The 22,415-nt window shown below is 44.2% G+C and overlaps 1 protein-coding gene across 1 annotated transcript in view; it reads left to right on the forward strand.

Annotated features, from left to right (window-relative positions):
• MRPL48 (mitochondrial ribosomal protein L48) overlaps positions 1-11,360 on the forward strand; it is a 45,611-nt gene extending 34,251 nt beyond the window's left edge. The window contains exons 6-8 of the mRNA XM_005667101.3: positions 7,316-7,418; positions 9,081-9,170; positions 10,596-11,360. Of these exons, the coding sequence (XP_005667158.1) occupies positions 7,316-7,418; positions 9,081-9,170; positions 10,596-10,670 (268 nt within the window). The 3' untranslated portion in view covers positions 10,671-11,360. The remainder of the gene's footprint in view (positions 1-7,315; positions 7,419-9,080; positions 9,171-10,595) is intronic.

Raw genomic sequence — 22,415 nt, forward strand, 5'->3', positions numbered from 1 at the left:
CCAAAATATTATGTAAATGAAATCATACAGTATTTTTCCTTTTGAGTCTGGCTTCCTTTACTTAGAATAATATAGTTGAGAGTCATCCACGTCATTGTCTGTATCAAGTAGTTTGTTCCTTTTTGTTGCTGAGTAGCATTTCATTGAATGGATATACCAGAGTTTGTTTATCTGTTTGAGGATATTTGTGTTGTTTCCAGTTTGGGGCAGTTATGAATAAAGCTACTATATACATGTACAGGGTTTTTGTTTTGTTTTGTTTGTTTTGTATGTTTAGGGCTGCACGCACAGCATATGGAAGTTCCCAGGACAGGGGTCCAATCGGAGCTATAGCCACCAGTCTACACCATGGCCACAGCAACACAGGACCCGAGCTGTGTCTGTGACCTACACCACAGCTCACAGCAACGCTGGGTCCTTTAAACCACTGAGGGAGCCGGGGATCCACTCTGAGTGCTCATGGCTGCTCACATTTGTTTCCCTTGAGCCACGACAGGACGCCCTAAGCATGCACAGGTATTTGTGAGAACATCTCATTACTCTAGGAGTGTGATTGCTGGGTCATATGGAAAGGGTAGCGTATTTTTAAATTTATAAAAAAACCACCAAACTGTACATGTACTATTTTGCTTTTTCACCAGCAATATGAGTTCCAGTTGTTCCACATCTCAAGTTTCTTTTTAAAATTAATTTTTAAGTGAGTTGATTTAAAGGAAAATGTTTAATAAATAATACTTTGGATGGTTTGCCATTGTGGCCAGGTAGTACACGGCACACACATTTCCTTGACTGTGGCACAAATATACTTTCTTATTTACTCAATATTAGTATATCCCCATTTTGTAGATTAGGAAACCAAGGCTCAGAAACGCCAAAAATCGCAGAACCAGTAAGTTGCTCAGAATTAACCCAGTTCTGTGTGACTTGAGCATTTTTAATTATATGGGATTTTTTTTTTTTTTTTTTTTTTTTTTTTTTTTTTTTGGTCATCCTTGTGCAGGGGCCATCCTGATCTTCTCTGTATCTTTCCAACTCCAGTATATGCACTGCCAAAGCGAGCACAATGGGATTTTATTTTAAGTCCTTAAGTCAAATTTGAACTTTTAAACCTTTATAACTTAGAGTATTTCTGTGCTAAGTGTGCTTAGAAGATTGGATAATGAGCTGTGACGTTAGTTCTCTGAGCTGATAGTACTTCAGTAGTTTTAGGCCTAAAGATGTGCTTTATCTTTTTCTGATGCCCCAGAGAGTTGGTTGCTCCCTCAGCCCTTGACACCTGCCTCTGTCATGTCACTTAGTGCTCTGGGCTGCAACGATCCATTCGTGTGTGAGCTCCCTTCCCCCCGACCACACGGGACCTGTGTTCTTTATTCAGTGTCTTGCATAAAGCCTGCTGCATGGGGGACATGAAGCCATTGTTGGAAGATGACAGGTTCTTGAATATGATTACACAATCCAGTTGCATAGTATACATTTCCTCAAGTTTAATGAAAATGCTTTTAGCTAACTAATTAAGAAACTATTGATGGAGCCTTCTCTTGCTATGTGGTAGACATTGGACTAGACGTTCTGACTAGAGTTCATAAAGATGAATGTCCCTGATTTCAGGGAGAATTTTCACAGAGAAAATTATAATGTGAAAGGTGTTAAGTGGAAGTTCAATGTCAGTTCAAGGAGGCAGAGTAGCATAAATACCACTTCACGAAGACATCAGGAGCTTACGCCAAAATGTATGTTAATACTTTGCTACCTTCATCAAGAAAGTCGTACCTTTCTTTTTTTTTTTTTTTTTTTTTTTTTTGTCTTTTTAGGGCCACACCTGCAGCATATGGAGGTTCCCAAGCTAGGGGTTTAATCAGAGCTGTAGCCACCGGCCTACACCAGAGCCACAGCAACACAGGATCCGCGTCGAGTTTGTGACCTACACCACAGCTCACTGCAAGGCTGGATCCTTAACCCACTGAGCAAGGCCAGGGATAGAACCTGGCCTTGGATACTAGGCAGATTTGTTATTGCTGAGCCACAACGGGAACTCTGGAATATTCTTTCCCCTTCACCTAATCAACCCCTATTTTTCTCTTAGGCTTCATTTTGAATGTCACTTCTTCAGAGAACCTCAGTAAGTTAGGCCTCTGTTACATGTGTAGGAGAAGTAAGGGGTATATAACTTCCCTTTCCTAAGGCTTATTCCTAACCTTCATAACTACTTGACTGTTGTTGGTCTTCTTAGTCAGACCCTAAGGTCTGTAGGGCAGGGACTGTTTCTGTCTTCATCAGCTGCCACACTAAGACCTTGCCCGGTACTTGACACGCAGTAGGCACTGAATGAATATTTGTTAACTTGGATTGGGTTCCAACAGGCATGAACACAATTCCTAGAATAACAGAACGAATGATGTGCTGTTTTTCCTGTTCCCTGGTTCTTTGCTGCAAATAGTGCAGAGGTGTTCAATTTTAGTAATTCAGTCCTCTGCACTGATGGAGGTTTTCAGTCCATCGTATTAGGTATTCTCACTGCGCAGCTTTTCAGAGAGAGAATGATTGTTTTCTTCTGATTTTCATTTTTTCTTGATCCATTTTCTTTAGGAGTTGGAAGTAGGGCTCTGACCTTGAGGTGGAATTGAGCCAGGGAGCTGTGCGCTAGGTTTTGTTCTATAAATGGTCTGCATTGCTGCAGCCGCAGCTCACCCAGAAGAGGAGAGGAAGAGGCCTCTCCTGTGGGTCCTTTAATTTACCTGAATCCCTTGCTGGGCAGCTGTCTGGAGAGATGGAAATCTTACCCATCTGGGAGCAGCTTCCAAGCCTGAGGCTGACCCTGCCCCTGTTCTCTGTGGAGAGTAAAGGCATCATCCAGCTTTATTCTCCATAAGGCTGCTCTTGCCATTTTTTAAATTTCACTTTTTTTAAAAAAATGGATATATATAGCAACTGATATATAGTAAAGCCCACAGATTCTAAGTTCCCTAGCCCCCCAGCAGTCTCCCTTGTGTCCCATCTCAGCAATATTCCTCAAAGATAGCACTATTTTGTCATGTTAGATGGACTCTTGAAATTCAGCTCTTTCATTTCTTCCCTCTGTTTTTACTTACTTTATTTGATAGTAAAACTTCATTTTACTATCAAATGAAGTTTATTGCAGAAAATTTGGGAAGTACAAAAAGTATAAACACTAAAGAAAAATGACCTGTACTCTTACTACTCAGAGGGCTAGTCTACTTTGGTTTTGTTTGTTTTTGTTTTTGGTTGTGTCTGCTGTTTGCAAAAGTTCCCAGGCCAGGGGTCAACCTGAGCCATAGCAGCGACCTGAGCCACTGCAGTGAAAACGTCACATCTGGCCTAGTCTACTTTTTTTGTTCGTTTTTTAATTTTTGTCTTTTTGCCATTTCCTGGGCTGCTCCCGTGGCACATGGAGGTTCCTAGACTAGGGGTTGAATCGGAGCTGTAGCCGCTGGCCTTCGCCAGAGCCACAGCAACTCGGGATCCGAGCCGAATCTGCAACCTACACCACAGCTCACGGCAACACTGGATTGTTAACCCACTGAGCAAGGCCAGGGATTGAACCCACAACCTCATGGTTCCTAGTCGGATTTGTTAACCACTGAGCCACGATGGGACTCCTGGCCTAGTCTACTTTGAAATGATTAGAGTTCCCAGTATTTCTTTATCAAACTATGTCTGGTTTTTCTGTTGGTTCTTTTTGAGGGCCTCTCCTGCATCCTTGCCTTTGCAGAAGGTCTCTATTTGGAATGTCCTTCAGGCAAACATCTATGGTCATTCTTTCCATCTTGATAAAGTACTACTTCACATATGAACTTCCCCGAGCTCTCCCTGCTCTCCCTCCTGTTCCTGTAATAGTTGGTACTTATTTATATTGTCTTTGGCTTACTGTAGTGCACTCTTTTTGTTGTTGTTTTGTTTTTGTCCTTTTTAAGGCCACACCCATGGCATATGGAAGTTCCTAGGCTAGGGGTCTAATTGGAACTGCAGCTGCCGGCCTGCACCACAGCCACAGCAACACAGGATCCGAGCCATGTCTGCGACCTACACCACAGCTCACTGCAGCCATCAGATCCTTAACCCACTGAGCAAAGCCAGGGAATCGAACCCACATCCTCCTGGATCCTAGTTGGGTTCGTTAATTACTGGGCCATGACGGGAACTCCTCTCCAAAACCCTCTTAACAAGCTCCTTGAAAGCATAGACTGCATAGTATCCACCAGATGCCTAGGACAGAATAGGATCTCAGTAAATGTTTGTTGAATGAATGAATGACTAAACAAATCAATGAAATCTCACTGAAGTAAATATTAAAGAATAAAATGCATGCTCAATGGCAGGAATGGACAATCACCCCTTTATCTAGTCGGTCTTATCTATGGAATGTCCAAAAGGAAAAACAGCATTTTAGAGATCTGTTTAATTCACTCTTCTGAAAGCTTTTTACATAATTATTTCATTTTGTTTAACAAGTTTATGAATGTGTCCCAGGTTTTTTTTTTTTTTTTGACCATGCCCGAGGCCTGCAGAAGTTCCTGGGCCAGGGATCAAACTCACCCACACCATAGCAGCGACCAGAACCATAGCAGTGATGATGCCAGATCCTTAATCTGCTGCACCACAACTAAACTTTGCCCAGTTTTTTTGACATGGGGAAGTTATTACCAAATGTGAAATTGAAAGGGAGATCAGAGATTGTGCTATAAAGTGGGAGGGGATGTTGTTTAGGGAGACTACCTGCAAGTTTGCAATACCTAGCAGTTATTCACTGTCAAAGGAATTGGCATTTGTAGGCGTAGTACACCAGGCAAATTACTTATGTAATCTTATTTAATCATTATAGCAACCCTACAAACTGGATATTAATGTCTTCTTTTTCTTTTTTTTCCTTTTTTGGCCACACCCAAGGCATACTAGTCACAGCTGAGACCTAATGTCACAGCTGCAGCAATGCTGGATCCTTTCTTTCTTTTTTTTTTTTTTTTTTTTTTCTTCTTTTTTTGGCTGTACTTGTGGCATGCTAACCTATGGTACTGGACTGGGAATTGAACCCATGCTGCTACAGAGACAACACTGGATTCTTGACCTGCTGTGCCTCAACGGGAACTCCTATCTTCATTTCATGACTGAAAAAACTGAGACTCAGAGAACTGCATTCGTTTGTCCAAGGCCCAACAGTAATAATAAGTGGCAGAGCTATTACCTAAATCTAGTACTGGAGTTCCCTTGTGGTACAGCAGATTAAGGATCCAGCATTGTTAATTCAATGGCTCTGGTTGCTGCTGTGGCTCTAGTTGAGTCCCTGGCCCGGGAACTTCCACATGCGACCAGTGTGGCCAATAAATAAATAGATCCAGTACTGACTCTCATGTTTCTAATCCATTTTCCATTACACAAAATTTTTTTTTGTAGAGGGTCAGGCTCCTTGCTTTTTTTTTTTTTTTTTTTTTTTTTTTTTGTCTTTTTTAGGGCTGGCCCTGTAGCGTATGGAGGTTACCAGGCTAGGGGCTGAATCGGAGCTGTAGCCGCTGGCCTTCACCAAAGCCACAGCAACGCAGGATCCGAGCCTCGTCTGCAGCCTACACCACAGCTCATGGCAACGCCAGATCCTTAACCCACTGAGCAAGGCCAGGGATGGAACCTGCATCCTCATGGATACTAGTCAGATTCATTTCTGCTGAGCCACAATGGGGACTCCTTGCTATTTATTGATGAAGCTGTGTGTGACTTGAAAATTCAGCAGTCCTACTGTTGTTATTATTATGCCATTTATCTTTGGATTAATAGACTTTTTGATAAGATGAGCATAACACTCATACCACAGTTCTGTGCAGCCATCAATCCTGTCTCATCACACCTGAGCCTCACAATAGTCTATTGATATAAACATAGATTATAATCCCCTGTTAAAAATGAAAAAACTGAGGCCCAGAGGGTATAGGACCTGTTGAAGTAAATATTGCTAATAAGTGACAGGACCAAAACTTGACCCCAGTCTGGCACACTGTTCATTGTGGCGTCTAGACCTGCAGAAGCCCATTGTTACAAACATAGACTCTACAGCTGAGGCTCTCAACCTGGGGCCGTTTAACAAGGTCTGGAGATAATTTTGATTGTCACGACTCGGGGGGGTATTGCTCGCATTTGCTGGGTATAGAGGTTAGGGATGCATAGGCCATCCCCCACAACAAGAATTATCTGGCTTAAAGGGTCAGTTGTGCTACCATTGAGAAATCTTGCTCTAGAACAATTGGATTTCATGGCTCATTTCTTCGGAAGAGGTGAAATGCCCAAGGTTAGCCTCCAGAGTGTTCCTAGTGATGAGCTTGATTCTTTTAGAATTGGCTCTTTTGGACTTTCCATTGTGGCTCAGTGGAAATGAATCTGACTAGCATCCATGAGGACACAGGTTCAATCCTTGGCCCCGTTCAGTGGGTTAAGGATCTGGCATTGCCTTGTGCTGTTGTGAGGTCACAGACACAGCTTGAATCTGGTATTGTTGTGGCTTCCAACCCCTAGCCAGGGAACCTTCATTTGCCAAGAGTGCAGCCCTAAAAAGACAAAAAAAGAAAAAAAGGAAAAAAAGAATTGGCTTTTTTTCTTTTTCTTTTTCTTTTTTTTTTGGCTGTACCTGTGGCATGCTAAAGTTCCTGGGCCAGGGATCAAACTTGCACCACAGCAGCAACCTGAGCCACTGCAGTGACAACTCTTGTTTTGTTTTGTTTTGTTTTTGCTTTTTAGGGCTGCACTCTTGGCATATAGTGGTTCCCAGGCTAAGGGTCAAAATTAGAGCTACAGCTGCCGGCCTACACCACAGCCACAGCAATGTGGGATCCAAGCCGCATCTTCGACCTACACCACAGCTCATGGCAATGCCAGATCCTTATCCCACTGAGTGAGGCCAGGGATTGAACTTGCATCCTCATGGATACTAGTTAGGTTCATTTCCGCTGTGCCACAGTGGGAACACCTGCAGTGACAACTCTGGATCCTTAAGCCACTGCACCACCAGGGAACTTCTAGAAATGGCTAATTTTTTTATTAACAGCAAACACTTATTAATCACCATGTTTTATTCAGAGTGTTATATTAGGCATGATTGGAGATGCAGAAAATTTCTAGACATGGTCTGCCCTCTCATGGAGTTTAGAGACCTCAGATGAAGATGTAAGAATATCTGGTTACTTTGCCGCTGGCTGCAGATAAACAGCCCTGGGTTACAGGAGCTACTGCCTGCAGTGGTAGCTGTACCCAGGGACTGAAGTGGTGCTGCTGGCTTAAAGGAACCACCCCAATAGCTGACTCTTCTGCCCTACAGTTATGCGATGCCCACCAAAACCATGGAGGTGTTGCAGCTGCAGGAGCAAGGCAGCAAAATGTTCCTGGACGCGGTTCTTACCACCCATGAACGAGTGGTTCAGGTAGGTGCTCTGGGAGAAACTTGAAATGTATTTGCCTCTCCTGGTTCTTTCCTCCATCCTCATCTCTTCATCGAGCTCCAGACTTGAAGTCCAGTTGTCTGCTGGGCTTCTCCACCGAGATGCTCCAAAGCGCCCTCCACTCAGTGTTTACAGAGCTGACTGCAGGTGGACTCTGTTCCTTTTCCATAACCCTCCCCACCTTTGAGCTTAATGCTTCACCCTCCTTTGCCCTCAGGTATCTATTCACTCCCAATTCCATGGCTTCTACCCCTGAAGACCTTTCAGATCCATGTGCTTTTCTTTACCCTCGTATCCGTGTGATTGTGTCATTTTCCCATCTCGAACCCCTCAGTGGCTTCCGTTGGGCACTGTACCCATTAGCAGTCACTCCTCTCTCCCCACCCCCTTAGCTCCTGGCAGCCGCTAATCTACCCTCTGCTTCCATGGTTTTGCCTCTTCTAGACATTTCTTTACATGGAATTCTGTAAAATGTGGCCTTTTATGTCTAGCTTCTTTTACTTAGCATGTTTCTAAGGATCATCCAAGTCGTAGCATCTGTCAGTACTTCATTCCTTTTTACCGACAAGTAATATTCCAGTGTGTGGACATCACCCTATTTTGATCCACTCCAGAAACATATCAGGAAGGTAACAAGAGGAGTTCCCCTCATGGCTCAGCAGTAATGAATCCGACTAGTATCCATGAGGACGTGGGTTTGATCCCTAGCCTCGCCCAGTGGGTTAAGGATCCAGTGTTGCTGTGAGCTGTGGTGTAGGCCTGCAGCTGCAGCTCCAACTTGACCCCTAGCCTGGGAACTTCCATATGCCGCGGATGCAACCCTAAACAACTGGAAAAAAAAAAAAAAAAGTAAGGAGAACTGTTAAGGTAGTAATACCCTAAATCTATGTTAATTTTTTAAATAATTAAAATACAATCTTTGGTTCTTTAAATATTATCAGGAATAAATTATTTGAGCTACGTTTTATGGCAGATCTAACTTGCCACTGAGGCCACAGGATAAAGTTTGAACTGATAGATGATCACCTAAGTGCCTTCATCATTTTCCTCCTGCTTCTCCTCTTCACGTCCCAATTCCTTCCAGCCACTCGTGGATCTAGTTTTCATCCCCTCCCCTCGCCCGCACTATGCTGTTCTTCCACGTTTTACTGAATATTGTTGCCTCTGCCTTCAAAAACTCCGCACCCTGTTTTTCTTCAAGACTCCAACCAGCTGTCACTCTTGGTGGCTTTCTTTGATCTCCCGGATTCGGTTAGGTGGGTGTTTCTCCTGTGGGTTCCCTTCTATCACACATCTGACTCACTGCTGGATTCTCAGCACAGGCTCTGACCCCAGTCAGGTCCTGGTCTAGGTGGGTGAACCTGAGTCGAGTTCAGGAAGTCGTCCTGGACTTAACCTCTCGGCCCGGTTAGGACATTCATTGCCTACAAGAGCAGATACTGGCCGTGAGCGTCTCAGCAGGCAAGCACTTTGGCAGATGGCAGGAGAAATCCCGAAAGGGCCGGGCGCCCAGCACAGCTCTGAGTGTTACTCCTTCACCAAGGGCCCTCTGGCTCTGCTGCAGCGGACATCGGAGCCCTTGCCCTGTCTGTCCAGTCATTAGCTTTCAGCACTTCTCTCAGAGCCTCTTCTTTCCTTTTGCAGATCAGCGGTTTGAGTGCTACGTTTGCAGAGATCTTCTTGGAAATCATCCACAGTAATCTTCCTGAAGGAGTCAAATTGTCAGTGAGGGAGGTAGGTGCTCGTCTGAGATGAGGCCCCCTGGTGGCCCGCCTGTGCTCTACATGCAGACGAGCCAATCTAGACCTGCTGGCTTTAGAAACAGTGAAGGCTCGTGGACAGTAACCAGGAAGGATGCTCGGGCCGCTTCACTGTGGTCGTTATTCTGGCTCCTCCAGCGCGCAGGGACGATGCACTCTAGTCCAGGGAGCTGAACTGTATTACAGCAACCAGATGCCAGGGTGAGCGCATTACACCCCAGAATTCCCTCACTTCAGGTAGGTGTGTAGCAAAAGGAATATGATTTAAGATCACATACAGTGTAATTAACCAGAACACAAATAGGGAAATGTACTTTAGAGAGAAGGTCCCTCGATCTTCAAAGCTTGGCTATAGCTTGACTGTAATCAGTAAAGAATGCCAGTCAAGGAGTTCCCATCATGGCTCAGTGGAAAACAAATCTGACCAGTATTCTTGAGGACGCAGGTTCAATCCCTGGCCTCGCTCAGTGGGTTAAGGATCCAGCGTTGCTATGCTGTGCTGTAGGTCGCAGACAGGGCTCAGATCTGGTGTTGCTGTGGCTGTGGCGTAGGCTGGCGGCTACAGCTCCAATTAGACCCCTAGTGGGTGTGGCCCTAAAAAGCAAAAAAAAAAAAAAAAAAAAAAAAAAAAAAAAAAAAAAAGAATGCCAGTCAGAATGTCTTGTGTGGTGCAGGATTAAGGATCCAGTGTTGCTGCACCTGTGGTATAGGCTGCAGCAGTGGCAAGGGTTCTGTCCCTGGGAACTTCCCCATGCTTTTGTTGCAGGGGGGAAGAAAAAAGCCAATCAGAAGAAAGTTTAGCATGGAAAACTTGGAATACATTAGGAACTTTAAGGGAACTATATCCAATCTCTTGTGATAGACCATTATGGAAGATAATATGAGAAAAAGAACATATACATATGTTCTAAAAAGACCAAAAAAAGAAAAATTTAATAAAATAAAATCAACCATCACACGCACAGACTCAACTTGGAATTTTAGCTTAAATACTGAGTATTTGGGTCCGGTTGCCATGACGACCCTTATTATGACACATACATCAGGTCATTTTAGACCATCTGTTATTTCCTATTGAAAATGGAGACCTTTGACATTCTCTGTCTCTTTTTTAAAGTGCGCCTATTGTGGTAGACATAGCATTTTGACATTAGTTCTTTATACATCTGTCTTCTCTCACCAGACTATAACTTCATTTAAAGCAGGGAGGAAGTCCAATTCAACGTTGAACCCTTGGTGCCTAATACAAGTCTGGTACCTAGTGGATACTCAGCAAAGTTAGTTGAATCTAAATCATTCTCTACAGGGCCGGCTGCTGGATGCTTTGCTGATGCTGGTGTGTTTGAGTAACTGAAAGCTCTATTGTAATTTCCTCATATTGTCTTTTTCTTCTCCTCAGCACACGGAAGAAGACTTCAAGGGAAGGTTCAAAGCTCGGCCAGAACTGGAAGAACTGTTAGCCAAGTTGAACTAGCTCATTGCACCCGTTGCATGCCAGCACTGTGTCAGGGAGTGTCAGGGAGAAGAGCTTCCTTGGCGGCCCAAGTTAAGCAGGAGACTCTAACCTTGTTGTCATAAATTCCCATCTCCACAGCCAGGAATGCCTCCTCGCTTGTGTGGAGGAGTGCCTGCCAATTGTCACCACTTTCCTTAGAGCCAACCCTAGTATCCTCCACCGAATAAAATCTGCTGCTGCTACACGTGTGTGTGTGTGTGTGTGTGTGTGTGTGTGTGTGTGTGTGTGTGTGAGAGAGAGGGAGACAGAGAGACAGAGAGGTCAGTCCATCCGTCCTGTGGAGTATCTGTAAGGGATTTGATTTTCTCTTGGCCTGACGCTTTAGCACCCGAGCACATTCCCCTTCAGTGTTTCTCCAATTAGAGTGAATTCATCCTTTAAATCAGTTTGGCATGGAGTCTCTGTAGTGAAACAGATGATCATAAGTAAACTCTCTGTGGATAGAAGGCATATGGAAGGAGATTTTGTATAGTTAAGAAAAAAAAAAACCTCCATATAGAATCAGGGTCTGTCTGTAAGTGAAAACATTTACCTTGTCGGGTAGTGAACAACTTGTAAGTATGCGGGTAGATGTTACATGACTACAAATTGGGGTTGCCTGGAATGAGTTTAACCAAAGAATTAAAGGTTGATTTTGATTCGGTGTCAGAAAACTGGGCTTGTGAGCTGTATCCCACCGCCTGCTTATTTGCTTTTTAAAAGTAATTTGGGAGCTCCCTGGCAGTCTAGTGGTTGGGACTTGGCACCTTTCATCCCTGCAGCCTGGGTTCAGTCTCTGGTTTGGGGATCTGAAGCTATATGCCACAGGCAAAAATGTAAAATAAAAGTAATTTATTGAGGCGAAATTCATGTCACAAAATTAACCAATTTAGAGCACATAATTCAGTGGTATTTAATATATTTGCAGTGTTGTGCAGCCTCTATCCTGTTCCAAAATTCCATTGCCCGTTTTTTTAAATAACGTTTTATTGGAACAGAGCCCTGCTCATTCATTTACATATTGTCTGTAGCTGCTTTTATGCTACAATGGCAGAATTGAGTAGTTGTGACAGATATTGTGAAGCTAATACATTTATTATGTGGCCCTGTGTAAAAATGGTTCGTCAAACCCTACATCCTTTGTTCTCAACCTTAAGCATGCATCAGGATCACCTGGAGGCCTTTTAAAACATTAATTACTAGATTCACCCCCATATTTTCTGATTTAGTAGATTTTTTTTTGTTTTTTTGCTTTTTTTAGGGCCAAACTCGAGGAAGTTCCCAGGCTAGGGGTTAAATTGGAGCTGCAGCTGCCTACCTACACCACAGCAACACCGGATCCTTAACCCACTGAGCAAGGCTAGGAATCAAACCTGCATCCTCATGGATCCTAGTCAGGTTCATTAACCACTGAGCCATGAAAGAAACTCCTGATTTTGTAGATCTGGAGCGAGGGTGATGCTGATACTGCTGGTCCAGCGTTGGCCTCTTTGAGAACCACTAGTCTAAGGGACCTCCAGTGTTTTCCTAGTCTGAGCGTTAGTGCATACTCTCCTACATAATAGCTCTCATGTACTGAGCTGGACCCTTTGCTAGGTACTACAATAGCTCTAGTTCTCACACCAGTTTTTTAGGGTGTTTATGTGAGTGTGCATGTGGATGGTACCCGACTGTGTGAAAATGTGTAAGAGCACATGAGTGTTTGAATGGTGTATTGCACTCACATTCTCTGAGCCCTAATTATACTTTGTCCTTGCGGTTGATGGTATTGCCCCAATTTAACAGGTGGAGAAACTGAAGTTTGGAGAGATGAATTGACTTCCTAGAGTCACACACACAGCTAGTAAGAGGCAGACCTTTCTCCCCTGTCCCCCACTGCTGCTCGGGGACCCCTACATAGAGGTCTGTGGGAGCTTCGGTTACTCTTAGCATTGAGTATACTTTTCTGAAGTTTGTCAGTTTCAGTCCTGAAGTTATTTTGGGTTCCAAAGGCAACAAGAGGAAACTCAGATTTCCTCTTAAAGTGTAACATTAAGGGAGGGCTATCAAGACAGCAGGTGCCCTCAATTAAAACGCTTCTCTGGGAGTTCCCATCGTGGCTCAGTGGCTACCAAACCTGACTGGCATCCATGAGGACGTGGGTTCACTCCCTGGCCTCACTCGTGGGTTAAGGATCCTGTGTTGCCATGTGGTATAGGTCACAGACACGGCTTGTATCCAGCGTTGCTGTGGTGTAGGCCGGTGGCTACCACTCCCCTAAACTGGGAACCTCCATATGCTGTGGGTATGGCCCTCAAAAGACAAAACAAAAAACTTCTCAAATCAAACTGAAGGCTCAGCCGGCCAGGACTTCCAAGTGAACCCCACTGGGCACATACGCAGAATTTGCCAGGTGAGGACTGATATTCTGGTTGCAGAATCATTCATTGCTGAGTTTCCTTTAGGGAAGATGTAAGAGCAGCAGTAGAGCATAAGGTTGAGGGACGTGTAGTGACTTGATAAAAAGAATAAACTCGGAGTTCCTGTCGTGGCTCGGTGTTTAACGAACCTGACTAGTATCCATGAGGACGTGGGTTCATTCCCGGCCTCTCTCAGTGGGTTAAGGATCTGGCATTGGCATGAGCTGTGGTATAGGTCTCAGATGCGGCTTGCGTCCCCCGTTGCTGTGACTGTGGCGTAGGCCAGTGGCTACAGCTCCGACTTCACCCCTAGCCTGGGAACCTCCATGTGCCACGGGTGCGGCCCTAAATAGACAAAAGACAAAAAATTTTAAAAAAGAATAAATGCATGTACACACACACAAACACACACACACACACACACACACGCTTCAGATCACATGGTCAATGTCACGTGGACCCCCTTTAGGAACCTGGAATACAACGGTATTTTCCGGTTTCCTATCTTGCCTTATCAGTTTGTGAAAGCAAAATACAGGGTTTCATAAACTGATGAGATACTAGAGCTGAAGGACCTTGGGACCCAGCCAGCCTCATCTCTAAACAAGTGCAGGTTAGGGCCAGGGAAGGCAGACCTCCTCAAGGTCACAGTGCAACTCATTGGCAGAGCTGGGCAGGATTCGGAGCTCTTGATGTCCAGTCCTTTCCCTTTCCATTACCTCACTGAGGGCTGAGTCAGGCGTATCCCTTAAACAGGAGGCAGCTGGGTTCTGTCGCCTTGGAGCTCCTGTGTCACTGACCTAGTTGATGATGTGTGCTCTCACCAGTCAAAGGGCTTCTGTCGCTTGTGATTAGTCTGCCCTGAAACAAATGGAAATTGCTCATAATGCTTCTCCTGGTAAAAGGGACAGAGATTCTGATTGCTAGAACCTCTGAGTTACAGAACAAGTATGAGCTTCATTTGACTCTGTAGGGAAATGAGCTTCCCTAGGGTCACGTGGCAGTGAAATCAGATCAAGTGGAATGCAAGTCTCCTGGCTCTAGTTTGAAAATACTTTCCTCTCCTTCCCTGAGACAACCTGTTACAAAGAAAAGAGGCAGACAAACCTGACCTGTTCCTAGTTTCTGTATTTATTAGTTTTAAGGCCTCACCTGAGTTATTTTAACCTCATTAAACCTCAGTTTTCTGATCCGTAAAAGGGGAATAGTCCCTTTTTAGGAGCTTGAGATGAAGATGATGTATAAAATCGGCTAGCATGTGCACAAGTAAATGTTAGATTACCTTCTCATCTAAACTTCACCATACTTTTTATTTATTTATTTAGTCTTTTTTTTTTTTTTTTTTTTTTTTTTTTTGCCTTTTCTAGGGCTGCTCCCGCAGCATATGGAGGTTCCCAGGCTAGCGGTCCAATTGGAGCTGTAGCCACCAGCCTACACCCCAGCCACAGCAACGGGGTACCCAAGCCACGTCTGTGACCTACACCACTGCTCATGGCAACGCCGGATCCTTAACTCACTGAGCAAGGCTAGGGATCGAACCTGCAACCTCATGGTTCCTAGTCAGATTCATTAACCACTGCGCCACAACGGGAACTTCACCATACTTTTTAAAGGGATTATTTTTTCATTGAGGTATAATTTATATGTAGTGAAACTCACAGGTCTTGTGTATATTTGATCCGTTTTTAAAATGCAGTCACCTATGAAACCTACACTGCAATTGAGATAAAGAACATTTCCAGGAGTTCCCTGGCTCAGGCATTGTCACTGGCATTGTCACTGCTCTGGTTGGGTCACTGCTATGGCAAGGGTTCAGTCCCTGGCCTAGGAACTTCCTCATGCCACAGCTGTGGCCAAAAAGAAAAAAAAAAAGAACATTTCCATCTCCCTGAAAGTTCCCTTACATTCTTTCACAGTCATTCTTCCCAGAAACAAGCACTAATCTCATTCCTATTGGCATAGACGAGCTTCGGCTCCCCGGTACAGTAGATGATATATATTCATAGAGCATGTACCCCTTTGTGTCTGACTTCATTCACTTATTCTGATATTTTAACTGCATTGTCGCATGTATCCATAGTTCATTCCTTCTGCATCCTTTTAATTTTGAACCCAGTTAGGGATAAACTATGCCTAGTACTGCTGGAAAAACCTAAGGGCTGGGAGGAGAGAAGAAAGGAGAGGTCAGTGGGTTAGGAATCAAGGTAGCTGGGTTGTAGTGTTGGCTCTATCAGTACATAATCTTTGAGATAATCTGTTTTAGTCTTTATTTACAGATGTGTTAACTGACCCAGGAGGGAAACAGACTTGTCCAACGTCACTCAATTTCTGGTACAGTACAGATTACTGAAATTTTGAGAAATGAAAATGAAATTTAAAAAAAAAAAGTTTTTTAATTTTAAAAGGCGTTCCATCGTGGCTCAGCAGAAACAAATCTGATTAGCATCCATGAGGATGCAGGTTCGATCCTTGGCCTCGCTCAGTGGGTTAAGGATCCTGCATTGCCATGAGCTGTAGCGTAGGTTGAAGATGTGGCGCAGATCCCTCGTTGCTGTGGCCGGCAGCTATAGCTCCCCTACGACCCCTAGCCTGGGAACCTCCATGTGCCACTGATGTGGCCCTAAAAATATATATATATATATATATGTGATTGATTATATATATATGGTTGATTTACGATGTTAATTTCTGCTATGAGCAAAGTGACTCAATTACACATATATATGTATATATATATATACACACACACATTCTTTTTCATATTATTATTATCTTTTTTTATTTTTTATTTTTATTTTTTTGCTTTTTATGGCCATACCTGAAGTATATGGAAGTTCCCAGGCAAGGGGTGAAATTAGAGCTGCAGTTGCCAGCCACAGCGATGCCAGATCTGAGCCTTGTCTGCGACCTACACCACAGCTTACAGCAATGCTGGATCCCTGACCCACTGAGCGAGGTCAGGGCTCAAACCCACATCCTCATGGATTCTAGTTGGATTTGTTTCCATTGCACCACAGCGGTAACTCCCTTCATATTCTTTTCCATTATGGTTTATCACAGGATATTGAAAATAGTTCCCTGTGCTATACAGCACAACCTTATTTATTCATCCTATGTATGAGTTTGCATCTGTTGAGCTCAAAGTCACCATCATCCCTCCCCCACCCCCCCTACCCCTTGGCAACCACAAGTCTGTTCTCTGTGTCTGTGAGTCTGTCTGTTCTGTAGATAAGTCCATTTGTGCCATATTTTAGATTCCACATATAGGTGATGTCATATGGCATTTGTCTTTCTCTTTCTGATTCACTTTGCTTAGTGTGATGATCTCCGGCTCCATCCACGTTGTTGTGAAAGGCATTACTTCCTTTTTTACACTGAGTCGTACTCCATTGTGTATGTATGCCACATCTTTTTCCATTCAGCTGTCAGTGGACATTTAGGTTGTTTCTATGTGCTGGCTCTTGTGAATAGCGCTGCTATGAATACAGGGGTGCAGGTATACTTTGGAATTATAGTTTTGTCCTGATAGATGCCCGGAAGTAAGATTGCTGGATCATATGGCAACTCTATTTATAGTTGTTTGAGGCACCTCCATGCTGCTCTCAACAGTGGCTGCACCAATTTACATTCCCGGCAACAGTGTAAGAGGGTTCCCTCTTCTCCACCCCCTCTCCAGCACTTGTTATTTACAGACTTTTAATGATGGCCATTCTGACTGGTATGAGGTGGTACCTCATTGTAGTTTTGATTTGCATAGAAATAGATTTTTATGTGGCTCAGAAACTTTCAAGAAGGACTGAATGCCCAGGTTAAATGGGCAATTTTCCTGTAAAGGCCAGTGAATTCCTCAGCTTCACGTGTTAGTGCCTTTCCTCTGACTGAGGTTGCCTCGTTCCTCCACCATTGAGCCTAAAATTGATGGCTGTGGATTCTGAAAGGGTATATTTTAGTTCCGGCTAAATAAATGGAACCTGGATATTTTGGTCATGGGGTCACGGTATCAATGCTCAGAGACCCCAGACCCCACTGTGTCTAAGATGTAAAGTGTTCGTAGCGAAGAAAAGCTCCCCGAGCAGGCACTAGACGTGCTTGGCCCTAGACCTGCTGGCAAGGCACAGACAGAAGCCGCCAGTGTGTCTTTTGCTTGTTTAATCTGTACTTTGACCTCTTTGTGCCATTTTTGTCTTCAAATGTCTGTTCTCCTTGGAGAATCTGAAATGATTCATTTAGTTTTTATATTCCCCCTGGAATAACTTTCATTCTCAGACATTTCAGGTTTAGGGAGTCAGCTCTCTATTTAGACAGAATAGCCAGGCTCTGAAAGATGTCCAGGCTCTGAGGAATGAACACAATTCAGAAGACTGCTGCTAGAGAAGGAAAGAATCCCTCGCGCCTCCTCTGCCTGCTGGAGCAAAGCAAGGAGACCTGGCATTCCACACAGTGGGAAAGGATAAGATTGCAACCTGGACTCTCTTCAGCTCTCCTTGGATTTCCAAAGTCCGCAGCCCAGGACTTGGTGTGGCCACTTTACCTGAGGGAGGGGCAGGGGGAGGAGGATCTTATTACTCATCCAGTAAAACACACTACCCTGCACCTTTGTACTGAGCACAGGCTACGTCCCCAGCCAAGGACCTTGCAGGGAAGAGCCAGATCATGAGTCTGCCCGAGGCCTCGCCAAGGGCACCCAGCCAACAGGCCTCTCCACTCACTTCTGGCACCAAGTCTCTGCAGAGGTAGGTGTAGATTGTACAGGAACCAGCACGGACCACCCGCAACTCCAGCTCCATGGCTGTGGGCTGCAGAGTTGAGAGACTAGAAACAATCTTAATTTAGAATGCTGTGGGCAACCGACACTGGTTAATTTCCTTTTTATAAAGCACTGTTAATCACCTTTCTGGGCACTGGATGCTTGTGAGAGAGGACAGAGCAAAGACTAGCATAGGCTTTAGAACAAGATGCACTTGGAGTCTGATCCCCAACTTATCCTCTCCTCCTCTGCACAAGGGAATTGTGAGGATAAAATGAGATAGTGAAACTCAAGACAGTGACTAGCACACAATAATCATGATGATAATAACTATCATCTAATGAATATGTACCAGATGCTGTTTCTAAGCTCTTAACCAGTATTAACTCATCCTTTCAACAACCCTATGGGAAAGATCTACATTTATTAGTCTGGATGCCTATGAGACAGGTATTATGACTGTATTTTTTTTTCTACTTTTTTGGCCACCCCCAAGGCATATGGAAGTTCCTGGGTAGGGACTGAATCTGAGCCAAAGCTGTAACCTATGCCACAGCTGCAGCAGTGCTGGATTCTTAACCCACAGTGCCAGGCCAGGGATCAAACCATCACCTCCACAGAGATAAGCCAGGTCATTAATCCAGTGCACCACAGGGGGAACTCCTGACTGTGTTTTTAAGCAAAGAAAAAACAGATCCTGAGATGTTAAGTAATTTGCCCCCAACCACACAGCTAGTAAGTGACATAGTGGGATTTGAGAGCTGCATAGGGATAGAACACAGACTCTGGAACCAGACAGCCTGGGTTAAATGTTCCATATGGATTAGTTAAAATAGTTCAATAAATGCTAACAAATTTTATCACCAGGTATTTATATATCACCTCTCATTTATTTTTATTTTTTTATTTTTTTGTCTTTTTGCTATTTCTTTGGGCCGCCTCCATGGCATATGGAGATTCCCAGGCTAGGGGTCGAACTGGAGCTGTAGCCACTGGCCTACACCAGAGCCACAGCAACGCAGGATCCGAGCCGCGTCTGCAACCTACACCACAGCTCACGGCAACGCCGGATCATTAACCCACTGAGCAAGGGCAGGGACCGAACCCGCAACCTCATGGTTCCTAGTCGGATTCGTTAACCACTGCGCCACGACGGGAACTCCTCACTTCTCATTTAAATCTCTTAGCGTGACTGTTAAATAGGAATTATTCCCATTTACTTGAGGAAACAGGCTCCAGGGGCAATAGACCCTCTGAGTGTTAGCTCCCCGTTCGACCGGAGGCCTCAAACCTGCTCCCTCCACTTAGCTGCTTTGAAAGCCATTCCTCCTGCTGAGGAGGCCCTTCCACCTTTCCCTCTGCTAGACTCCTCTGCCCCGCCCCCCATGGCCTATTATTTCTATTTTATTTTATTTTTTCTTTTTAGGGCCACATCCCTAGCATACAGAAGTTCCCAGGCTAGGGGCCCAATTGGAGCTGTAACCGCTGGCCTACACCACAGCCACAGCAACGTGGAATCCAAGCCGTGTCTGAGACCTACACCACAGCTCATAGCAGCGCCAGATCCTTAACCCACTGAGCGAGGCCAGGGATCGAACCCAGGTCCTCATGGATACTACTTGGGTTCCTTATTGCTGAGCCACAATGGGTACTCTCTATTTTATTTTTTATTTTTTTGGCTGTGCCCATGGCATGTGGAAGTTCTCAGGCCAGGGTTCAAACCCATGCCACAGCAGTAACCAGGGGCACAGCAGTGACAATGCTGGATCCTTAACCCACTAAGCCACCAGGGAACTGTATTATTTCTGTTTTAATTATACAAATTAATATATAAGTACATTCCTGTTGTACTTATGCAGATATATAAACAAATTGAATGTATAAGCAAATACAGCCTTTACTGATGGAACTTTACATTGCGACCATACATTCACTGTTATAACCACGCTGCAATGAACATAATAGTATATTCAGTTATAACACTGCCGCAATGAACGTAATAGTATACATATCTTGAAGATGTTTAAGGACTCCTAAAAGAGGAATTCCTGTTTAATTACTTAAAATAATAAAATAATAAGTAAATAAAAATAATAAATAAAAATTATTTAAAATAATAAGTAATAATTTACAATAATAAATAATCTCACTAAATTGCCCTGAAAACCTCTAATTTATGATCTTCTCGATAGTGTGAATGTGTCTGTTTCTCTCCAACCCCCCCCAATACTGGTCATTATACTTTTCATTTTTGCCAATAGGATCATCTAATAATACTGTTTTTTGTTTTGGAGCACCTGGGCCAGGGATCAGATACAAGCTGCAGTTGCCACCCTAATGCTGGATCCTTAACCCACTGTGCAGGGCCGGGGATAGAACCTGTGTCCCAGTGCTCCAAAGACACTGCTGATCCCCCCTGCGCCATAGTGAGAGCTCCAGTACTTTGTTTTTAAAATCTGTATTTCTCAGAGTTCCCGTCATGGCTCAGTGGTTAATGAATCCAACTAGGAACCATGAGGTGGCGGGTTCAATCCCCGGCCTTGCTCAGTGGGTTTAGGATCTGGCATTGCTGTGAGCTGTGGTGTAGATTGCAGACGCTGCTCAGATTCCATATTGCTGTGGCTCTGGCGTAGGCCGGCGGATACAGCTCTTATTCAACCCCTAGCCTGGGAACCTCCATATGCCGCAGGAGCGGCCCTAGAAAAGGCAAAAAAATAAAATCTGTATTTCTCTGATTATAGATGATATAGAATAGAGTTATTTTTTCCCTATGTATTGGGGGCATATTTAACTTTGTTCACTTTTCAGTCGGGCTCTTCGCTCTTCCTGATTTCTAGGTACTTTTTATTTGTTGCAGACGGTAATTCTTTCTGTTACAAATAGGTAATGTCTACTTCATTTTTCACAGTGTCAACTAATTCCCTTCTCTTGAGATTCTTGCTAACAGGAATTCCCGTCGTGGCTCAGCAGAAATGAATCTGACTAGTGTCCATGAGGATGCAGGTTTGATCCCTGGCCTTGCTCAGTGGGTTAAGGATCTGGCATTGCTATGAGCTGTGGGGTAGGTTGCAGATGCAGCTTGGATCTGACGTTGCTGTGGCTGTGGTGCAGGCCAGTGGCTACAGCTCTTATTTGACCCCTAGCCTGGGAACCTCCATACGCTGCAGGTGCAGCCCTAAAAAGACAAAAAAAAAAAAAAAAAAAAATTCTTGCTGACAGCTGCCTCCACACGGATGACCCACAGCACTGGGCATACATGGCCCAACAGAGATTCATTTATGTGTGTGTGTATCCCCCAACACAAAGGCTCAAAGTAGTTTTAGGGCCTACATTTCAGATTTGTTCTTCTAATATATATATATATGCTCAAGAAACGTTACTGATGATGACAAGAGCACATGGCCCTTTGTATTCCAGTTCTGTAACATGGGTCACTCTCCCAACTGCCTGCTCCCAAATGCCTTACAGGGCTAGACAGCAAGACAGAGCAGTTCCATGGAAGAAAAATGAAAAGCAAGCGTTGTGAACTGGAAACACAAATACCTAAAAGAGAAACTGTTATTCAGCTCCAGCAAATTGTTGTCAAGTAGGAATATATACTCCATGTCCACAGGGTTTTCACTTTTCAAAAGCTGAAAACCTACCCTATGTTAAATGTTACTTCTATGTTACTTTTTAAAGTAACTAAATACTACTTTTTTTTTTTTTTAGGGCCAACCAGCTGCATATGGAGGTTCCCAGGCTAGGGGTCTAATTGGAGCTGTAGCTGCCAGCCTACACCACAGCCATAGCAATGTGGGATCCAAGCCGTGTCTGCGAACTATACCACAGCTCACAGCAGTGCTGGATCCTTAACCCACTGAGTGAGGCCAGGGATTGAACCCACAGCCTCATGGTTCCTAGTCTTTTGTTTCTGGGGCACCATGGCAGGAACTCCCAACTGCTACTTTTATGTCACTGTTTTTGTTTTGCTTTTTAGGGCCACACCAGAGGCATATGGAAGTTCCCAGGCTAGGGGTCAAAAGAGAGCTGTAGCTGCTGGCCTACATCACAGCCACAGCAACGCCAGATCCAAGCCACGTCTGTGACCTATACCACAGTTCATGGCGACCCACTGAGCGAGGCCAGGTATCGAACCTGTGTCCTCATGGATACTAGTCAGATTCTTTTCCACTGAACCCCGACAGGAACTCCAATGTTATGTTAAACGTACCTTTTAAATGTCAAGCCAACATTGTGCTTTTTGGGTTGGGGGCATGGTGAGGTCAGACTGTTAATTCAACAGCGTCTGGCATATGAGAGGTACTCAGTGTTTCTTTTCCCATTAGCTTCTTTCCATTAGACTGACTGAAAAATCCAGAACAACTGATAAAAGATAAGTTCGTTTACATCATTGTCTGGAATTAAGTTAGTTGTTCTAGTGTTGTTTCTCTCTCAAACCAGACTAAAGCAACATGAAAGCAGAGATCACATTTTCGTCACAATTTCCAACAGTGCCTGGCACAAGAGAAGGTCTCAGAAAAACCTGATGTTTTTGAACCAATGACTGAATAAATGAAGAAATGATTAGGTAGCCAC

Source organism: Sus scrofa, chromosome 9 (assembly GCF_000003025.6).
Source record: "Sus scrofa isolate TJ Tabasco breed Duroc chromosome 9, Sscrofa11.1, whole genome shotgun sequence".
NCBI classification, from domain to species: domain Eukaryota; kingdom Metazoa; phylum Chordata; class Mammalia; order Artiodactyla; family Suidae; genus Sus; species Sus scrofa.